This window comes from Neofelis nebulosa, chromosome X (genome assembly GCF_028018385.1).
Source record: "Neofelis nebulosa isolate mNeoNeb1 chromosome X, mNeoNeb1.pri, whole genome shotgun sequence".
Lineage (NCBI taxonomy): Eukaryota > Metazoa > Chordata > Mammalia > Carnivora > Felidae > Neofelis > Neofelis nebulosa.
The window spans coordinates 43208226-43222064 of NC_080800.1; the positions used below are offsets into that span (position 1 = coordinate 43208226).

At 55.6% G+C, this 13839-nt stretch overlaps 2 protein-coding genes across 3 annotated transcripts; one reads left to right on the top strand and one right to left on the bottom strand.

The window, feature by feature from the left end:
- The first annotated feature begins 740 nt into the window (after window positions 1-740).
- Window positions 741-3656, top strand: PLP2 (proteolipid protein 2). Its single transcript, XM_058712684.1, has 5 exons — window positions 741-989; window positions 2071-2223; window positions 2329-2424; window positions 2962-3052; window positions 3248-3656. The coding sequence occupies exons 1-5, from the start codon at window positions 894-896 to the stop codon at window positions 3268-3270; spliced, it is 459 nt and encodes a 152-aa protein (XP_058568667.1). The 5' UTR covers window positions 741-893; the 3' UTR covers window positions 3271-3656.
- A 3-nt stretch (window positions 3657-3659) lies between these two features.
- Window positions 3660-12572, bottom strand: PRICKLE3 (prickle planar cell polarity protein 3). 2 transcript variants are annotated; one of them, XM_058712683.1, is made up of 9 exons: window positions 12417-12572; window positions 11189-11274; window positions 10166-10349; window positions 8119-8232; window positions 7411-7548; window positions 6431-6634; window positions 6140-6326; window positions 5054-5353; window positions 3660-4489 (listed from the first exon to the last, which is right to left on the bottom strand). In XM_058712683.1, exons 1-9 carry the CDS (start codon window positions 12456-12458, stop codon window positions 3900-3902), a joined length of 1845 nt encoding a protein of 614 aa, XP_058568666.1. In that variant the 5' UTR covers window positions 12459-12572; the 3' UTR covers window positions 3660-3899. The 2 variants fall into 2 exon arrangements, with proteins under 2 accessions (XP_058568666.1, XP_058568665.1); XM_058712682.1 differs by having other exon boundaries at window positions 6431-6655.
- Window positions 12573-13839: the final 1267 nt, after the last annotated feature.

The following is a 13839-nucleotide window of genomic DNA, read 5'->3' on the forward strand; positions in this document are numbered from 1 at the left end:
TGCAGAACAGAGAATCAGACCCTGGGCTGTGACACTGTTAATAATATCTGTCCCAATTTACTGAGCAGCTTGATGCTCACCAAGCCCTGTTCTCTTTTAGCCGGTGCGCTAGCATAGTCTCATTTCCATCACTGCTAAGAGGTTTATTCCACCAACCATGATCTTTTATCCGAAATTCCGAAGTCCAAAAAGCACATGTTGGGAACCATTTGGTTACAAAACCTGACCTGACTTAACGAGGCACAATTTTTCAGTTCTGACTTATCCCACTTACTGTAAACGACATCCACACCTTTTCTTGAAGAAATTTAAGGTGTGTGTGTGTGTGTGTGTGTGTTTTAACGGAGCAGCCTGAAACCTTGCTGAGAGTGTCAAGAAACACACAACTAAGATCCGAAATATTCAGAATTCTGGAAACACACATGGGTTTAACCATGCCCTCAGTCATTTTTACAGCTAAGGAAACGGAGTCATACCTCCCCCCCCCTCCTCCAAAACCAGATCCCCGCGGTTCCGAATTGAGTCAGCACCGAAAGCATTCCTATTCTGAAAGCGCGAAAGGTCTCGCCATTACCGCCATTACCGCACTTGGTACCCCGCACTGCCAAGCCTCAAAGGCTGGCGCCTCTGGAGGTGGGGCGCCCTGGGGGCTATGAGCCAGGCGGGGAGTATCCTTGGCAGGCGGGGCAAAGGGGCTTCCGGGGCGGCAGCCACCTGGCCCGGCCCCCTCCGGCCCCACCCGCTTCTGCTCTGCGAGGTGATTCACTCCCTCCTTCGCCTCGGGGGCCCCCTTCCCGTCCAGACGGCGGGCAAGACGGCAGGGTGTGCAGCGTCCCCCAACCCACGAGCAAGCAAGTAGATACTCTGCGCCCCTAGGGACTCCAGCGCACCCGATGGCGGATTCCGAGCGCCTCTCGGCTCCCGGCTGCTGGGCCGCCTGCACCAACTTTTCGCGCACCCGAAAGGGAATTCTCCTGTTGGCTGAGATTGTGAGCGTCCCGGGATAGGCGGGTGGGCAAAGGCGGGGTGGGGTGGCTGGACCACGCGTAGCCCGGCGACCCCAGGTGAGGCAGACGTGGGCCCGGAGGCGCTCCCCAGTGAGGGAGGGTGGGTGGGTGACTTAGCGGCAGAAGCCCGAAACTGGGGGCTCGGGGCGAGTCCGTGGGGTTTGGAGAAGGTGGTCAGGAGCTGCTGGGCCACGGGGTGACGCAAGGGGTCCATAGAGCATATGGGGGGCCCTGTGGAGGGAGACCGCGTGGACACATCGGTGGGCTCAACCGAGGGATCCCAGGGGGCTGGGAGGTGGGGGGCCTCCCGTGGCAGGGCGTGGCGCGGCCTGGGCACAGGCGGGCGGGCTGGCCGGGAGCCCAGGGGCGGGGCCTGTTGGGGTGGGGCCCTGAGAGCTGGTCCTTCGGGGTAGGGCGGTCCGCCTTTTACCAGTTCTTCCTCACCCTTCTGTGGTCGGGCGGGAGGTCCTTAGCTATTCCGGCCACTCGGGAGCCTGGGTTTCCTACCTCCCTCAAAGTGGGCGCCGCCTTTGATTCACTTGTAAAAGGGGTGCGACGCCTTTAACACAGCCCTGCCCCTCCGGTGTCATTCTCACCGCTTCCCAAAAGGGTTGCCGAGGGAACCGCAGGTCCCGCCCCTGTCAAGGCCCTGAAGCTGGCGCCAGCAGTACTCACAAAACACCTGGCTGCACCACTCCCAGCAGCCCGCCCCTATGCTGGAAGGGAAAGGGGGCGAAATTGAGGCACCCAACGCTACCCCTTACTAGCTAGGTGACCCTGGGCAAGTCACTTAACCTCTCTGGAGCTCACTTTTCTCACCTGTAAAATATACTAATAGTACCCAGCTCATTAGGTTGTCGTGATAATTAAGTAAATTAATATTTGTACAGCTCTTAGAAGAACCTTTGAGACACAATGAGCACACAATAAATGTTTAGCGATTATTATTTGTCATCTTTCCAGTCCTGGTAGGCATCTGAGTTTAAGACCTTCAGTTTAAATCAATCCCCTCAGCCCTGATGGGCACTGATCATAGGCCCCCTTTCCCCTGTCATCCTTCCAGATATTTTGCCTGGTGATTCTGATCTGCTTCAGTGCCTCCACACCAGGATACTCCTCCCTGTCGGTGGTTGAAATGATCCTTGCTACTATCTTCTTTGTCATCTACATGTGTGACCTGCACACTAAGATACAGATCATCAACTGGCCTTGGAGTGTGAGAAGGGGGCTGAAAATGGCGTGGTTAGGGAGGGACCTGGGCAGGTGGGATGGTCCCAGTAACTCTGGATGCTGACTTCCCTCTTCTCTCTACACATCACAGGATTTCTTCCGAACCCTCATAGCGGCCATCCTCTACCTGATCACCTCCATTGTTGTCCTGGTTGAGAGAGGAAATGCCTCCAAAATCATCGCAGGGGTAAAAGCTGCAGGGGCAGCTCTAAAGTAAAGAGACAGGGGTTTGAGAATCCAGGGGCCATCTCTGCCCCTGTTTTTGCCAGAAAGTGTGTGACCCCTAGCAGGCCACACTTGTCCTCAGAGCCTACAGGAAAGTCTGGCCCAGGCCCTGGTTTTCCTCCCAAGATCACCATTTGCTGTGAAAGGCCATACTTTGTCCAACACAGGGACCTTTGTGGGAAGAGCAAAGAGGCAGCCCCTTTGTCATTACATTAGACTATCATCTGCTAGAACTTTGTCTCAAATGTACAGTGTGAATGGTGCCACCAACATGTGGGGCCACCATGTGGTTTCCCTGTGTTGGGAGGGTCTAGGAGGAGGGAGGGTAGGGTAGATTCCAGTCTCCTGGTCTTTCCCTGGGGCTCTCTGACTTCCTGATCTGGGTTTTAGTCACCATCCCTGTGTAGGGCAGTCATTGGAGGTGGTGGACAAAGAAGCAAAAGCCTGAGTAAGCTGACCAACCTAATCCAACCTCACTTACTCCCATCTCCACCCTCAGGTACTGGGCCTAATTGTTTCATGCCTCTTTGGCTATGATGCCTACATCACCTTCCCCTTGCGGCAGCAAAGACATACAGCAGCCCCTACTGGTAAGTGTGTGTGTGTGGGGGGGAGTGTTGCTTAGGGGGCTGAGGAGAGAAGGAAAGGGGTCTCCCAAGGGCATGAATGCCCCTTATTGGTACTGATGGCTTTAGTGCCAGTAAGTACCATAAGCTTCAGTATTCTTGTCTGTAAATAGGCGTATGAATCCAGCCAATGCTTTCCTCTCTTTTCCTCACTTGCAGACCCTGCAGATGGCCCGGTGTAGGTGAACTCCCTTCATTTCTCTCTGCAACCTGCAAATAACACTTCCATGGAAATAACTCCCTCCTGCTCCTACAGCACTCCCAGCCAACTCCCAGTCCCTTATTTGAAGTAAAAGTGCCTTTATCGGGAGAATCTGTTTTCCTACCTGCCAATCCCTCCTGGGTGTGGCCATTTTTATGGGTGTGCCTATGTCCCCCTTCCTTCTGCAGTATCCAAAAGGAGACACCTGTTCTGCCTGGACTATGCACCCACTTAAGCCACAAAATGAGGGAGTAGGGAGCCTCAGATTTGAGATTTTAGGTCCCAGGTTGTGACCCACACCAAAAAAACTCCTCAGTGTGGGTGGTGGTTCTGTGGAGGGATAAATAAAGAGATTGTTAGAACATATGGTAATGAATAAATTAATCCTTTGATCAAATGTGGATAAATCTCAAGCATCAGGAGGGGCAAAATTGGGGAGAAGGACAGCTGGAGCAAGGAGGTAAAGAAGCCAGGCCTGTTTTACAACAAATATTAAATTACTCCATTAACAAAAAACAGATGAAGGAGGAAGGGGATTTATGATTTAGGTTGGGGGATGGGATCATCTACTCGGACTTGAGAATGGAGCCCTCCAGGACTACACTGCCTTCAAGCCACGATGCAGTTCTTGTCTCTGGCCTGGCGAGGCATCCCTGGGCGTGAGTTCCCGGAGAGCTGTGGAGATGGGGATTTAGGGGTTCCAGTTGCATTGTCCTGAGCAGGCCGGGGCCTGCACAGATGCGGGGGCAGCGGGATGCGTTCCCCTAGGAAGAAGCCATCCTCCTCTGAGGACTCAGAACTGGGGCTAGAAGGTGAGCTGGAACAAGATCCTGAGTCCGATCTTGATCCCAAGTCACATTGGTGGTGGCGATATCTGCCAGATTGGCGGCGGTGATAGTGGTGGTTGTGGTGGTGGCGTGGGCGACGGGTGGGGGCCCTGGGTGGGGGACTGCGTGGCCTGCGACGCTGGGCTGGGGGCGCACTCAGGGTCCGCCGCGGGCCTCCCTCGGACACCAGAGGGTCACGGAAGCTGACACGAGGGGTGCTCTGGCGACCAAAGGCACCATCTTCCGGGCTCGGGTCTGGCTGTCTGGGGGGTCCCGGGGGTGGCTCGGGAGGACTGCGGAGCCCCAGCTCTGGCATGGAGTGGCGGTGGGGGGCCCCTCTCAGAAAGCGGGCTGGCTCCTCGGGGCCTGTAACTGAAAAGAGAGATGGAGCAACTCCCTGTTATCTCCCCCCGCCCCCAACCACCCAGGGGAGGCCTGTGGAAAGGCTTTCTCTGCTTTCCCCCATCGGGACTGGGAAAGTGGGGACAGGGGTCGGAGGGGGGCAGCGAGGTGGGGAATTTGGGCAATATGAGGCCTAGGGCAGGCTCTGGGTGTTGGGAATGGGAGCTAGGCTTCTGATAGAAGGGGCGTGGCATGGGCTAAAGCCGACCAAATTTGCCTTAGGATAGGGGCGGGGCCTGGGCGTGGAGGGTGGAGGGTCGAGGGTTTGGAGGGAAGGAGGAACAACTCGGGGTCAAGCAGGAACAAGTTGAGGCTAGGGGACTGGCCTTGTAACTGAGCGGGGAGGAACCAGGGTTCACGGGGGGGTGTAGTTTGGGCTGGAGACGAGACCTAGTTTGGGGATGGAACAAGGGTTGAGATGGGGGCGGGGCCGGGGATGCCCCAGGTGAAGGGCCTGGGTGAATCGAGCTCACGGGGCCAGGGTTGAGGCGGAGGGACGAGTAGAGGCTGGGCGTGGCTCGAGGGTTAGCTCACCAGGCTCCAGCTCCGTGCTGGTGCCTTTGGTGGAGGTCTCGGACGCCTCCTCCGCAGCAGAGAAAGAGGCCGTGGATGCTGCAAGAGGCGCGGGGACCGTGCCCGCGCTCCAGCTACGGCGGCCGGACCCAGAACCCGTGGGCTCCGACCCCAGGCTGCAGGCTCTCGAGCAGAAGATTAGGCCGCGGCGTGGCAGGAAGGGGCGGCCCAGCAGGGCTCGCCCGCAGCGACTACAGCAGAAGCAGCGGTCTGAGGCGTGCCAGTGCTGGCCCTCATAAGCCATCTGCCCCTGGTCCAGGCCTGCAGAGACCGAAGAAGGGGGAAGCTGAGGCAGGGTCATCAGGCATATCCCCACCCGTTCTGAATGGGCCCTTCTTGGGAAGAGGCAGGGAATCTGAGGCAGGGTGTCCCAGGGTGTCCCAAGACTCCCTCCTTCCCCCAACTCTTCAGAATGGGGCTCTTCTCTGGAGAAAGCAGGAAACCCGAGCTTTGGGCTTTGCCCTGAGTTTCCTCATCCCTTCTTTTCTGGAAACTGTTTCCTCCTTCCCTTTCTTTCCTAGGGTGCTCCCTCCCAGAGTTGGGGCTTGGCATTGGACTCTAAGATGTGGGTCAGGCTTCAACTTTAAGAAGTGGCTTCTGGTGCATGCAGTGCAGAAGGCAGACCTGATGAAAAGACCAGGGTGGTGGGAACAGGGCTTAGAAGAAGGTAGGGCGGGGCCTTGGTGGGAAAGGAGTGGGTCTTAGATGGTAGGGTGTGGTTTAGAAGGAAGGAGGAATCTTTACAGAATAGGGCACAGCTTGGGGGAATTGGGCTTTGGCTGAGGGACTAAGGGGGGAGGAGGGGCTGGGAATTAGAGGGAACTCTGGAAGTGGGCCTAGATGTGTCGTGGTGCCTAGTGTTGTGCAGGTGGGGTTTAGAAAGTACGGCATAACGGGGGGTACCGGTGAGAGATTTGCATTGAAGGGTATAGGGCTTTGGTCCTGGCACTAGACTGAAAGCATGGAATATTAACGGAGGATCCTGCTGGGGTGGTGCTATGGCCCAGCTGTCCATCTGTCCCCTTGTTCAATGTCACGTTCACCCACCAATGTGCTCCCCACAGCCATCACAGTACTCCGCGTGGCGGGCCTCGTAGCAGGCACAGCAGTGGGGGCGGCTCTGACGCATGACATAGCGCTGCCCTCCTAGCGATGCTTCACATTCAAAGCAGCAGAAGTGACCCATGTGCCAGTGCCGGCCCTCAGCCTCGGTGCATTCAGGGGAGAAGATGATCTGGGGGGGGGGGGGGGGGAACACAGGCCACCTTGGCCATCAGAGGGGCCTGCCCGTGGCCCTGCCCACCCTCCACTCCCACCCCTGGGTAGAGAGGCACGAACCTCATCACAGGCTTGGCAGCGCGGGCGCAGGCGTTCAGCATGGTGGCGACCACAGTAGACTTTGCCAGCATGATAGAAGTAGATGAGGTCCACCAGCAGCTCCCGGCACGTGGAGCACACAAAACACTGTGGGTGCCAGCAGGCACCCAGGCCTGCCCTGCTGGCAAACACTGCGATGTCCCCACCTCCAATCTGCTTCCCACACTGCCAAATGACAGATAGACACTGCCACCAAGATGGTCAGATGGATGGGGTCAGCCAAGTCATGCAGGTCGCACTTGGGCCATCCCCATGGCAGACCTCTGTGACTGGTTCCACCAGTGGGGTAATTTTGAGACAGGTCCTGCCTACAGGGGAGGGTACCTTAGAGACTGACCCTACTCCTGGGGGAAACCATAGAGACAGGCCCTTCTAATCATGGGTGGCCTTAAAGGCAAGTCTTGGCTTTAGGGAGCTGGGGAAATCAAAGAGATAGGCCTGGCCCAGTGGGGGAAACTTAGTGACAAACCTCACCTTAGATCCTAACAGTAGGATTTAGGGTCAGGCTCTACCTACCAGGAGGGGCCTTGAAGATAAATTTGACCCACCACTAGGCCCTACAGACAGGTCCTGCTACTGGGGGTCAGTTCTTAAGGACATGTTGCAACCACAAGAGGACCAGAGAGTCAGCCCACACCTCACATCCACTGAGTGGAGGGAACTAATAGAGAAGGTCCACTAGAGCCTCCCGAGAGACAGACCACACTCAACAGTGAGATGGGAGGAATAGGCCCTGTCCACCAGGGGGTCCTACAGACAGACCTTGCTGGCCAGGGAGGTGGTAAGGGATGGTCCATGCCTAACAGTGGGATAGGAGGAAAAGACCCCATCCACCAGAGAGGACATTAGAGACAGACCACTAGGGCTTAAGTGGCAGGCCTCATCTTACCAGGGTCTGGAACAAAGGCACTACTCACTCACCCAGGCCCTCCCTTGCTCACCTCCTCACAGATGGCTCCAGTGATGGTCACGGGGAAGATGCGCACAGTGCCGCGCCCCAGATTCTCTCGTTTCCGCTGCTGGCTGAAGGCTCTGAGCTCTTTCTTCTCTTCCTCTTCCAGTGCTGTGCAGTACTGTGCCTGGGGTAGGAAGGTCTTCCAGGCACCTCCCATGATGCCTGCCCCTCCCCACCTTCCAGAATTCATCTCAGCTCAGAGTTCACTTCAAGGTCTTTCTATAGATGTTACTTCCTGCCTGAAATTCCCACCCCTTACCTCTTCTCCCGAGGCTCAGCTGTGGTTTTGCCAAGGAATGTCCTGATTGTCCCTGTCTGTCCAGACCTTTCACCTCAGATCAGCTTACCTTTCCTCCTCTGACCCTGTCCATTTCTTTTTTAAAAAATGTTTTATTTATTTATTTTGAGAGAGACAGAGACAGTGTGAGCAGGGAAGGGATAGAGAGACAGGGAGAGAGGGAGAGAGAGAGAGAGAATCCCAGGCAGGCTCCGCAGTGTCAGCGCAGAGCCCAACACGGGGATGGAACTCACAAAATTGTGAGATCATGACCTGAGTCGAAGTTCGATGCTTAACCGGCTGAGCCACCCAGGTGCCCCTGGCCCTGTCCATTTCTTTCTAGCTGCTTAGCATTTGCTCAGGCTGTGCCTCCCCCACCCTGACCTGGCATGCCCTTCCTGTCTTTTCTCTCCTCACCTCACTGTCGTGTGGGGGCAGCTGGTGCAGCAGCTGCTTGATCCTGTATTTCTCCCCGGGACTGTTGACATAGGGGACCTTGTCCTCTGGGAGGCAGCTGAAAAACTGGTATACCTGGGAGGACATGGGGAATGGGAGACAATGATTGAGACTAGGGGTGAGTTGTGATACAGTGAGATGGTGGGACCCTACTTCTCTGAGAAAATTAAGGTCATCATAAGGGAATGTCTAGTGACACTCTCCATCTCCCCTTCCTACAGTTTGGATCATTTCCATCACCCCCCAAATACACTATAAGTTCTTTCAGGTCTTGACCCCACTTTCCTTTTCACCATTCTCTTTCCTTTTATAGCAGTTGGGTGCATTCACTGTGTCCACTTCCTCTCTTCCCATTGTCTCCAGACCCGACCTCAGTCAGGCTTCCCCACCCCTTCCATCCCTGCCCCTCTTCCAAAGCTGTTCCTGTCATGGTCATTGACAAGGTGCACACCATTAAAATCATTGTTCACGTCTCAGGCCCTATAACAACTGGACTCATCAGTAGCACTGGACACAGTTGATCGCTTCCTTATCCCGGGAACACTTTGTTCCCTTGGCTTCTAGAATACCACACTGTCTTGGGTTTCCTCTACCTTATTGGCTGATCCTTCTGTCTCCCTTTTGGTTCCTCCTCAAATAGCTGAGCCCCAAATGTGGGAGGGTTCTCAGGCTCATCCTTGGGTTTCTTGACTCTCTCTACATTCAGTCCCTTGGGAATCATGTCCAACCTCATGGCTATGAATACGTCATGGCTAATGCCTCACAAATGCATACCTCCAGCCCTGTGACTTCTCCTCTGAGATCCCAGCAACATGGCCACTCAAACCTTTAACAGGCATCTCAAACTCCAGATGGCTAAACCCAAATTTATGTTCTTACTCCTCAACTTGCTCCGGCCTTGGCCGGTCCCACATCAGTTAATCCATCCATCCTTGAGGTCATTTTTGACTCCTCTCTCTCACATATTCACAAGCAAATCCTCTTAGCTCTGCTTGTGAAACATCTGCAATCTGATCACCACTTGCTACTTATACTGCCAATATTGTCATCAGTCACAGGACTACTCCAGTAGCCTCTCCCTCACTGCCCCCCCCCCCACCGCTTCCAGCCTTACTCTTTGTCTGTTCTACACGCAGCAGTCAGAGGGATCCTGCTAATCCTAAAACAAACCACATCCCTTTCTGCTCACAACACTTTCGTGGCTTCCCCCTCATTCAGAGTAGAGGTCAAAGTCTTCTCCATGACCCCCCTCCACCTCTTGGACTTCACCTCCCCCCACTTTCCTAGTCACTCACTGTTCTAGCTACACTGGTCTCCTCACTGTTCCTCACACGTGCCAAGAATGCTGCTGCCTCAGGGCCTTTGCATCAACTCTTCCTTTTGCCTGGATAGCTCTACCCTTGGGTATCTGCATGGCTTACTTCTTTACCTCCTTCAGGAAGCCCAAACATCATATTCTCACAGAGGTTGACTTGGGCACCCTATTTACAGTTCTAACTTTCTCTCTACTCCTTCTCTGCTTTTTTATTCCATAGTCCTTACACCATCTGACATATTTTTACAGGTTTGTTTATATTGGCTGTTGTTCACTTTAGGAATCTAACTTCCATGTGGGTGGATGTATTTTTTTGTGTTTTGTTCACTGCTGTGTCCTCAGTGCCTAGAACAGTGTCTGGGATGCAGTAGGTGTTCAATAACTATTTGTTGAATGAATTAATTAATGGTGATGTGGTGAATGAAGTGCTGGGATAAGACCTGAGTTAAGAGATAGAATAGGAGTGGGGTGAACATGCCCTAATTAACCCACTCAATGATCACTCAGGGTTCCCTGAGAATTGTGGGGGGCTGACCACTGTAAGATTACATAGGGGTCAGAAGGATACATGCAATTTGACCACACACCCTAGTGTGGTCCCACAAATAGGTTTCTACCTGAGTGTGTATATGTGTGTGCCTGCATGTGTGTACATCCACTGGAGAACAGGAGCAGGTGGCAGCCTCTGGTCACCTGCTCTGGCTTGAGACCAGGGGGCACCCAGGCATACTCCTCCGAGGCACAGCCAGAGTCATCATCGGAGATGGAGTGGTGCTGGAAGTCTGAGATTAGCCGACACATGATGCGTTCCAGGTCCACAGGCACCATGTGCACAGCATGCTCTTCCCTTGGGCATTTGCAGTGCTGACAGATCTTTCTGAGGGAGAGGGAAGGGGGTCAATTACTAAGGCGTAGTAGCTCACTTGGACCCTTTGGCAGCCCCAAGGAAGTACAAATAAGGGGCAGGGACATACAGATTATCGTCACGCAAGGACTCTAAGCCAGGACAGGGCTCTGGGCCCAGGGGTGGGACTGCTGTTGGTGGGAGAGGAGCAGAGGGAGTGGCTGTGAACTGCAGGTGGGGCTGTGGCCCCTGACTATCATCTCTGGGACTCGGTCAGACTGTCCTGGCAGTGGGCCTGAATAAAGGTGGGGCTCTGAGTCTGAGATTGGAGTTACATATTCAGAGGTTTCTTTCCAGGACTGGCTTTGGATATTGTGGGGGAACTTTTCCTAGAGGCAGGCTCTAGCCTGTGCTGGGTCTGAACTTGTGGGTGGGTGGGGGCTCTGAGCCTGTGGGTAGGGCCTGAGTGTGCCGGCTGTGGGTTCTGTGGGATTTCACGAGACGTTTTGGGTACAGGGCTCCAGGGGGAGGATAGGACACTGGGTCTGGGAGAAGAGTTCTGAGTCTGAGAGGGGCTGGATGTCAGTGGATGGTGCTCAGCCCCTGGGACTGAGGACTTTCCTAGGGATGGACTGGCAGCCAGGCGAGAACACTTCTGGGGGGCGGGGCTATGTAGTGGGTGGAGTTTTCCTGGGAACTGGACAATTGGGAATGAGTCAGGGGGCGGGGCCCTGAGTCTGAGCGTTAGGCTATTGCCCCAACTGAGCTGCTTCCATGGACTAAGCTCAAGCCTACGGGTGTGGCCTGAGCTTCTGGGGGTTCCCCTGAGGACGGGGCCCTGACAAAGACAAGGCCCTCGGATGGTTACCTACCTCCAGCCGTGCAGCAGGAAGCCGGGGCACTGTTCCCTGCAGGAGTTGCAGGGCTGGCCACGGTCTGGGTCCTCCGCCTCTGGAGGCTGAAGTGGGTGAGGGCAGACGCGGTACCAGACGAGGTGCGGGGGCGGGGAGAGAGAAGTCAACGCCCACCTCTCCACTCCCAGGCCCGCGACCGCACGCCAGGGCCTGTCCCACCAGGGCAGCGCTGGGCAGGCTGGGACAGCGCCGGGAGAGCAGGAGCGGAGGACACAACTGAGGTAGAGGCGGGGAAGTTGAGGCCACCTTCCTATATACCCCTTTTCAGGGAATTCCCTTCCCCCTCACCCAGCCTTGGACACCTCCCACCAGCCTCTGACTCCTCCAGGCCTCAAACACCTCCCCCAGAACTCAGAACACTCTCCACACCAGAGCACCGAGACTCGAATCCGGGTGTCCCTCCCAGGCCTCATCTTGGCCCCTTCTCCATCCAGGAGGCCAGCAGCACTCCAATTCCATAGGGTAGGAGTCTGAGGCCCCATCCTCACTTGGGATCCCCACATGAACCCTGTCCCTCTTTTCCAAAGCCCTTCCCCCAAACCCTGGCTTCCCCCCTTTCATACCTAAGGAACTGGATCAGGATCTCAGGAGGCCCATGATCCATTCAATAATCCCCACCCCAAGAAGCCTTGGCCTTTGGTCCTTTGGACCACCAAACCCAGACCCCACTTAAAGACCCCCTCCAAAGGAAGAGCAGCCCCACTGTCTAGGAAGTCAAAAAGCTCCTGGCTCAGGTAGAAGCCTGGAAGCCCTCTAACTCCAAATCCCAATCCCTGGACCCTTAGTATTTAGGCACCTCAGGAGTGTAGGACCTCACCCCTAAGATCACTTTCTGCCAAGGTACAAGATTCCCTCAGATGCTCAGAAGGTTCTTACTCAATTCAGGACTCCATGACCCAGTCTTTTGGCCCTCAGAATCCCCTCCCAGAATTTACACGAGAGGACCACCAGGTCCTGGGGTGCTGATGGAAGTGTGCAGAGAGGCGATTAGGGAGCAGCTGCCACCAGATCTCCACATTCCTTCATCCACACGTTTCCAGCAGCCCCAGCCCCTCTGTTCTGGGAATCTGGAGATGGAGATTCCCAAACCCTCAGTGGCGCGCCTCCTCGCTATCCCTATCCTCTGCCCCCTCTCCTGGGCCTCAGTTTACCCCTGACTCCCACCGCTGCCCCGAGTATCGCTCACCGCGCGCCCGGAGCGGCGCCTCCGGGACCCACGCGCGAACATGGCGCGCCCGGGCAGAGTCAAGCCGGGCAGGGTCAGGCCGATGGAATCCTCACGGGCAGTCAGGCCACCGCGCGTCCGGCCTGGGAGATCTGTTCCGTATATCTGACACCGGCATGGGAGGAGCGCGCCAAGCACCGCCCGCTCCTGGGCCTGCACTCATGCCTGGGCCAAGGCGCCCCCTGCCTAGAGGTGAGGGGCACGCAGCCCAGGAGCGCCGTACAGGAGAACTCCCCAGCTTTCCCGCCCTGAGCCAGAACCAGGCCTCAGAAGGCACGCCTCCCAGAACCTCAGGGTAACACATGGCCTCTCACGGAATATCTTAGGGCCTAAAGAGGTGGGTGGGGGGATACGGGGGAGGGGAACTTAGAAGTGGCCACCTGGCTGCAAGGAGTGGTGCGCTAGGGTACTTGTACTGGCGTTTCATGTCCATTTATCTTGGATGTTATTGGGAGGAGGGGTTAAAGCCACCTCTTGGCCCCCTCCCCACTGGTGATCTTCCGAGGGTCTCTTTCTCCCCAGTGAATGCTGCAAGTGTGATCACCAAGCCCATCGCAGTCCCAGCTGGTGCTCCCTCACCACCATCAGAGAACTAACTTTTATTCACCCCCATAGCCCCCACACCAAAACTCTATCAGAGCCAGGACCATTTGGTATTTATGGGGAGAAGGTTAAAGACACAGGCCAGGTTGGGAGGCCCTACTCCCCGCTCCCTCCCCTTCCTTACAGGCCCAGCTGTCTTGTCCCCTAAATCCTGAGAAATAGATACTACAGCCTTCCCTCTCTGGCTCCCATTTTTCTCTCTCCAGCTAGATATCCCTTTCCCTGAGTTCAGTCCATAGCTGGGAGTCTCTCCTTCACATGTCAGGCTTCACGGCCCCTCAGGGCTGGGAGGAGGGGGTCCCTGACCCGGCAGTCAGGACTCGGGTGCCAGGCAGGGGTTTCTAATTAGGCATGGTGGCGGTGGCAGCTGGGCCTTTTATTATGGGCACAGGGGACCTCATCCATACCCAGCTCCAATATGCACATCCCAATCACTTCCCGCCCCTCCCTGCCCCATGGAGTAGCCAGGGAATGAGTGAATGAATGAACTAATGAGTCACCCCAGTGTCCTGCCTCCTGGCCTTGCAGCCCATTGGGTCTCCCAGTTCTCCAGCTGGGGCAGAGGAATAAAATGTCAAGAAAGCAGAGTCTTAAGAATATGAGGTGGGCTAGGTAGAGAGAAGTCTCCCTATTAAGTGTAGGGGTTCTATTCAGACCATTTGGGGTTTGAAGACAGGGTTCCACGGAGTCTTGGAAGGAGAGTGGCTAGTGGACCAGAATTAGAACTGAACCATAGAGCATTCAGCCGGTTGCCAGTAGTGGGACACTGGGCAGGACTACT